At 45.7% G+C, this 7,380-nt stretch overlaps 1 protein-coding gene across 1 annotated transcript; it reads right to left on the bottom strand.

Annotated features, from left to right (window-relative positions):
* Nucleotides 1-1,492: 1,492 nt before the first annotated feature.
* Nucleotides 1,493-6,966, bottom strand: TP53RK (TP53 regulating kinase). Its single transcript, XM_008015144.3, has 2 exons — nt 6,494-6,966; nt 1,493-4,328 (listed from the first exon to the last, which is right to left on the bottom strand). Exons 1-2 carry the CDS (start codon nt 6,774-6,776, stop codon nt 3,850-3,852), a joined length of 762 nt encoding a protein of 253 aa, XP_008013335.1. The 5' UTR covers nt 6,777-6,966; the 3' UTR covers nt 1,493-3,849.
* Between the last annotated feature and the right edge of the window lie 414 nt (nt 6,967-7,380).

Below are 7,380 nucleotides of genomic sequence, written 5' to 3'. Positions count from 1 at the left end.
CAAGGGATCTGAAAGTGCAGAGGGTTCCTTAGCCCTTTGTGACACAGAACTAGGGAAGGAATCCACTGTTCACCTAGGAACGTTTGTTAACCCTTTATTTCCCACTGTGGGCCACGGGCTAAGTGTGCAGATGGGCGATTCTCCTCCTGGGGGCATTTGTGACGTTTCTCCAGTCTCCAATATCTGCCATTCTCCCTCTGGATACTAGAAAAGATCATTACTGCTTCCTGACAGCTGTGGCTACCCCAATTATCACTGGCACTGATACTGGAGGTAGAAAGAAATTATTTAGGCAGATATTGAGGGCAAAAGAGTCATCAGCTGAATTTCCCTTCTAACAAAAAAGCAGCCCCAGAAATCATTTCTTTTCTAACAAAGAGCAGCCTGAAAAATCCAGCTGCAAACATAGATAAGGAAGCTGGAAGCTTGCACAGGGGAATGCTGGTAGCTGTGCCAACAGAAAAGGGCTACTTGGGGGCCAGGCATGTCCAACACAGAGGCTCCATCTTCCCTTTTCTTTTAGCACGTGTACAGTAATAAAGAAGTGGGCAACATGGCACAGCTCAGGCAGAGAACTCGCCTGCATAATAAAAGATTGGGGTGGGGGTGCCCAGAGATTCATACCCTATGCCAATGGCACACCAGGGTCCAACCAGTTTTTCACACCCTATGTAGATCAGACAGTACCTCCTCACCAGCTCATCTATAAAACCCCCTGCAGATCTGCTGGATCACCGCAGATCCAGCAACCCATTTTTCCAGGACCCCTCTTGTAACAGAGAGCTATTCTCTTTCTTTCAACTATTAAATTTCTGCTCTTCAACTCACTCTTTGTGGGTCCATGTCCTTGATCTCCATGACCATGAGACAACGAACCTCGGGTGTTCCCCCAGACAAGGCTGCTTCTCCACTGCGTTCCCTGCCTCCGTGGCTGCCAGGTCCTGTGCCAAGCAGTTGGAGCATGCTCGCCACGGCTTCCACCCTGGCTACTGTTTTCACTGGCCCACCTGGTTTTGGTCGCCTTCTCACTTCCAGGTCTCTTGCTTCCACTCTTGCCGTCTATGGTTTTCTGCCAGCAACCAATGCAACTCTTTCAAAACAATCAGGTGTCACCCTGTTAAAAATCCTGAGTCCCATTAAGAACAAAACCCAACCTTGTAACAGGGCCCTGCAGGATCTGGCCCTGCCTCTCCCATCGCATGTTCTGCTCCTCCTCCTTGCTCACTGATGCCAACCACACTGGCCTTGCTGTCGGGGATGTTCCTTCCTCACCAACTTCACACGCCACAGCCTGCCTGGGATATACTCCTTTCATCTCCCGTGTTTCTGGTTTTCCTTCACATCTTCACTCATCACTGTCTGAAACTGCCTTATTTTACGTTCCCCAGGAAAGTAAACTTCATGTTCCCCTCTATTAGATCTCCAGTGCCTGGCACATAGTGAGTACTAGTGTATCACTCACGCTGCTAATAAAGACATACCCGAGACCGAGTAATTTATAAAGGAGAAGTTTAATTACTCACAGTTGAGCATGGCTGGGGATACCTCGGGAAACTTACAATCATGGCGGATGGGGAAACAAACACATCATTCTTCACATGGCAGCAGGAAGTGCCAAACAAGAGGGAAAAGCCCCTTATAAAACCATCAGATCTCATGAGAACTCACTCACTATCACGAGAACTGCATGGAGGTAGCCGCCCCCAGGATTAAATTACCTCCCACTGGGTCTCTCCCATGTCACTTGGGGATTACGGGAACAATTCAAGATAAGATTTGGATGGGGACACAGTCAAACCATATCAACTAGGGCTTTGTTGATTTAATGCACATAAGCCAACCATACCCCACAAAGTAGGTACTAGCCTTATAGTACATGTGAGGAAACTGAGGAATGAAGCATCTCATTCATGTTGGGAATATTAATTGAAAAACTTGTCAGCTCCTGTGGTCCTTGGAGTTCCTTGAAAATAATGTTATATGCCAATACTTATTATAGTACTGTGAAGACGCACCATATCCCATATCTCTTTTGTCAGTGGAAAGAACACAGATTTGGAGCCAAGTAAAAGTACCTTTGGCTACCTGTGATGTCTAGGACAAGTTCCCACCTTTTGGGGCCAGTTTCTCCATCTATAAAATTGGGACAACGCTTAACTTATTAGTTATTTTAGATCCAATATAAAAATTCCCAGCCCAATGCCTGACATGCAGTAAACAGGCAATGATATTATTTTTCCTCTCTACTAGTCACAACTACCCAGGAAGGGAAGTTTTCACCATTCCTGGCCATCCACCCCATGCTGGACACTTGGGGAGTGCTGACTGTGATGAACGAAACAAACAGGGTACTGGTCCTACTATTACAGAATGTTTGCTTCATAAGAACAGGCACTGACTGTATCATCTCTCAACACAACGGAATGAAGCTAGGAATGAGTAACAAAAGAAAAACTGGAACATTCACAAATGTGTGGAAATTAACAGATTTCTAAACAATCAAGTGGTCAAAAAAGAAATCACAAGGGAAATGAGAAAATACTTTGAGATGAATGAAAACAAAAACACAAAATACCAAAACTGAGAGTGTGTGATGAAAAGTGTGCAGAGAGAAATTCACGGCTGTAAATGTCTATATTAAAAAACAAGAAAGTAACTATGTGAGGTGATGGGTGTTAATTAGCTCGGCTGTAGTCATCATTTCATAATGTATATCAAAACATCACACTACTTTATACTTTTTTATAAAAATAAATTTTCTTACAAAAGAACAGGCGCTATGTCTGTCTGGCTCACCATTGTACCCAATACCCAACAGGGTGCCAAGGAACATAAAAGGTACTCAAAATATGTTTGTTGATTGGAGTTTACAAGGAAGAAAGGTATTTTATTATACATCCGTTCCCTTCCCACCCACACATAGCTTCTTCTAAGAAAAGAAATTAAGGCTGGGCAAGGTTAAAAGCTAGCTCCTGGTACCTTTGCATCCACACTTAGCTTATCTGTACCTTAAACCAGATTTCATCAAACTTCAGTCTTCACAAGTCACTTCACCATTTTTGCTCTACCTACTTACTGCCTGTGACAGAAATCAACTCAGTTTGCTTACCTGTATAAACTTAAAAGGAACTTTATATCAATCACTTGTCTTAGAAGGTAACCACAAAAATACAAAACAATAAAAATAAAAACAATGTTAACATGAATTTCAGTTACCTGAAAGCTGTAAGTCTGCTTTTTTAAAAGAGAAATTGGAGTTAAGCAGATTTTTCATTTTTTGATCATGACCCTGAAAGGGAAATATATTTGACATCAAAACTCAGTACATATCCTTGTCTACATATACATGTGAAAGTTTCATAAAACAGTACACTGATATTTTCTATGCTGCAATTCTATTTCATTTTAAAAAATGCTGGTTATATCCCATTAAACTGGTTTCAAAATAAACATATCATGTACACAACAAAAAAAACACTGGGTTAGAGGGCCAGTAAGCTCAGTGAGTATCACTGAGACTTCATCCTTGTCTCACAAGGACTAAAAAGAGAGTAACATTCTCATTATGTGGTTCAATGCCACACCCATATAACTGAGACATACATGTCATAATCTGGGAGAAGCCTGTCCTAGATTTAAATACTCAGTTCTGCCTAGAACATGACTCAGACACATAGTAAGCTCTTGAGTAGAGTGAAGTGCAGATGATAATGACACCACAGGCACGATCACACACCACTTAAAAATACCTTAACACCTTTACTTAGATCTCATCTCATACTTTTAGCATTTCTTCAAATTTACTTTGAAAAAAGAGTTTCACTATGTGTGGCTGTCATACACATTTTTCTACCCAACCATGGTCCTCTTTCTTCCTCTCAGGCGCACTTCATCTAATTTTTTTAGCACTGGCCTGGCCTTTTTGGAGGAGGTGGAGTAGCTCTTCAAAAAGGCTTCAAACACAGTTTCAGTGTTGGGGTGGGTACTGAGGAAGGCCTTCTCCAGGACATAGAGGTCTACTCCCTTATCCTCTGGAAGTGCTGAAATGAAACTCAGCCCAAAGTCTATGAGGACAATGTTCAGCTGTTCCAGGGGGGGTTTCAGGAGCATGTTGGAGGTGGTGAGATCACCATGAATGAGGTCTTCATCGTGCATTCGAGCCAAAACCTGCCCAATTGTCTTGGCTAAGTTGGAGAGACTTTGGGGAGTTTTTTCAGTCTCCATGGTAGACTGAATATAATCTCGAACAGTCACTGAGCCTTCAATTTCTTCCATATACAAGCAGTTGGAAGCATAGTCCACAAAAAAGACAACTGGGGCAGATATGCCTGAAATCAAGACATAAGTGGTTATTGGGTTGGATTTTTTTTTAATGGATAAACTTAATTTTCAAAGATTAAGCCAGTTTTTCCATCTATATCTACTTATTTCAGGACGATTTAGGAATACTACAGGAAATGGTACAACTGAATGGAATATTCCCCTGCTCCTGCCCCCTGCAGGACTACACCTGGGACCACCCCACAGCTAAACTGAGGAGGCCATAGCTTCCTCCTCCCTTCCAAACCACCCTTTCTCACTGAACTTCATTTGTCACACTCACTCTCTAAAAAACAAACAAAACAAAGGCCGGGTGTGGTGGCTCATGCCTGTAATCCCAGCACTTTGGGAGGCCGAGGCGGGCGGATCACTAGAGGTCAGAAGTTTGAGACCAGCCTGGCCAAAAATAAAAAATACAAAATACAAAATACTAAATACTAAAAATACAAAAATTAGCAGAGCGTGGTGGTATGCACCCGTAGTCCCAGCTACTCGGGAGGCTGAGGCAGGAGAATAGCTCGAACTCAGGGGGTAGAGGTTGCAGTAAGCCGAGATTGCGCCACTGCAGCACTCCAGCCTGGGTGACAAAGTGAGACACTGTCTCAAAATACAAAAACAAACAGCAAGGCACAGCCCAGTCAGAGCAGTTTCTACTGATGAGGACACAAACAGGAGGCCAAGCAGTGTGCCGGCTTCGAGGCTCATCTTCATAGTCAGAGAGGACAGGGTTCAAATCCCAGCTCCTTTTCTTATTAGTTGTCTAATCTAATCTTAAAATTACATTAACTTCTCGGCCAAGGCAGGTGGATCACGAGGTCAGGAGATCGAGACCATGCTGGCTAACATGGTGAAACCCCGTCTCTACCAAAAATACAAAATATTAGCCAGGCGTGGTGGCGGGCGCCTGTAGTCCCAGCTATTCTGGAGGCTGAGGCAGGAGAATGGCGTGAACCCGGGAGGCGGAGCTTGCAGTGAGCCGAGATTGCGCCACTGCACTACAGCCTGGGGGACAGAGCGAGACTCCATCTCAAAAAAAAAAAAAAAAATTACATTAACTTCTCTAAGCCTCAGTTTCTGCTACAATAAACTCAAATGAATTTTTACTGAAAGTCAACCAGGCTCAGTATACTTTTCTAGAAACTGAGAGATGTATCAATGGGGATACAGCAATAAACAAGCCAGCTATAATACAATCTCTGCTTAACGAAACATATCATAAGAGGCTGAAAACAGAAATATGAACACACAAATAACTTCGTGAAATCTTCAGTCTCTGAAAGGGCAGCAATGTGTCTGCTTGTTGGCTACTGAATGTCCCCCCTGCTAGATCTCCCAGCACTTAACAGTGTCCTGGCACCCACAAGTACCTAAAAAATACTAATAAAAGAAAGGCAAGAAGCGTAAAAGTAAAAAGCCAGTACTTCTGAGTCAGAGGCATACGGAGCTGAGGGCCTGGACCGGCCACTTAGTAGCCGTGTAACCTTGGGCAAGTTACTTCTCTCTGAGTGTCACTTTCTCATCTGAGGACAAGGTTTATGGCGCTGGCGCACAATAAATAGGCAATTTAACGAAATCCAACACTTATTGAGCACTATGTGCCAGGCACACATTCGAACATAATACACTGCACACATACCTCCTCTAATGGTCACAACATACCTATGACATGGATATTGCTACTATGTCTCCCATTTTACAGGTGAAAAAACCGAAGGTGAGAGGCTAACTTGTTGAAAGGCTACATAAGCAGCAGCAGAGTTAGTATTTCAACCCAGAGAGCCTGGCTCCAGTGGGGCAAGTACTTGTAATTACATGTTTCTTAAAACTAATAAATGAAAAGATAATGATCGAAAATTGAAACGAGTCAAATGGGGAAATCAAGGCTCAGGGAAGTTAAAGATGTTCAACGTTGAGCAATAATGACAGCGTCCAGATTTGAACCTGGCAGAACGGCCCCAGGACAAACGCTTGACGCTGCAAGGCCACGTGGTTTCTTAAGACTTAACGAATGAAGAAAGGGATGAAAGAATAACATTTCCGAAAGGCTGTCCACGGCAGAAGGCACAGAAGGAGAAGCTGAGGCAAATCGAGGCTCGGAGCGCAGGAGAGTCCCTCACCCGCCCAGGCCCCAGAACCTCGGGGCCGCCCACGCTAGGATCCGGGCCCACCTTACCCGCGCGGCGGCAGCGGAGGAGAGCCCGCGCTTCCTGCACCGTCCGCCGCCGGCCAAGCCGCGCCTCCAGCGCCGGGTGCCGGTAGCCCTTGGGGAAGCGGTGCTTGATCACCGCCGCGCGGCCCTGGAAGCGGCCGCGGAACACGCGCGCCTCGGCGCCCTGCTTCACCAGCTCCAGGCCGCTCAAGAAGCGGCTGCTTCGCTCCCGGGCCGCGGCCAGAGCCTCAGCCTCCGGCCCGGGCTCCTCGCCATCGTCCGGGGCAGCAGCTCTGGCCACCGCCATGACTGTGCTCGGCGTTACAGCTCCGACGGATCAGCTCTCTCTGAAAACTGTCGCGAGGCTTCGGCTCGCTTCGGAAATCCTGGTACTTCTTCGGTTACACGGACGCTTCCGCCCCGGACACTTCCGGCCTGTGAGTGATTACGCTTCCCAACCTTTCGGCTCTCAGAAGCCTTGGGTTCCCTGCCGGAAAAGCTCTTGTGGCCCCGCCTTCCACCTCTTCGGCTATCTCCGTACACGTTCGGCAACTCTCGGCAAGTGGCTCTTCCCGACTCCTCGGCTCTCCGGAAATCTTCGGTGACTCCCGCAACCGGCTTTGGGAGACCACCTCCCAGTTGGTCGTCTCTTTCCGGAAAACTTCAACTCCTCTCGAGAAAAACGTCGGACGCTGTTTGCTCACTTAAGGAGTCTCCGCCTGGACAGGTGCACCCTCTAGTAGTGTCTTTTTGGAACACCTCTTCCCCTGACTCCTAAATTCCCCCCAAAATGTACTCATACTAGTCAGTGTCGGAAGGGTCAGACAATGAACCTGTTACCGACATCCTCTTAAGTGCTAGGATAACTACCACTTAGTGCATTCAGAAGAATAAGATTAAATGATGAAAAT

Source organism: Chlorocebus sabaeus, chromosome 2 (assembly GCF_047675955.1).
Source record: "Chlorocebus sabaeus isolate Y175 chromosome 2, mChlSab1.0.hap1, whole genome shotgun sequence".
Classification (NCBI taxonomy): domain Eukaryota; kingdom Metazoa; phylum Chordata; class Mammalia; order Primates; family Cercopithecidae; genus Chlorocebus; species Chlorocebus sabaeus.
The sequence above is the reverse complement of the archived record's forward strand: the minus strand, read 5'-3'. Positions and strand labels throughout refer to the sequence as shown.

Coding starts and splice junctions, on each gene's coding strand:
- TP53RK (XM_008015144.3), bottom strand. CDS start 6,776: ATGGCGGTGGCCAGAGCTGCTGCCCCGGACGATGGCGAGGAGCCCGGG. Junction 4,329..6,493: donor CCTCCGCTGCCGCCGCGCGG/GTAAGGTGGGCC, acceptor TCTTGATTTCAG/GCATATCTGCCCCAGTTGTC.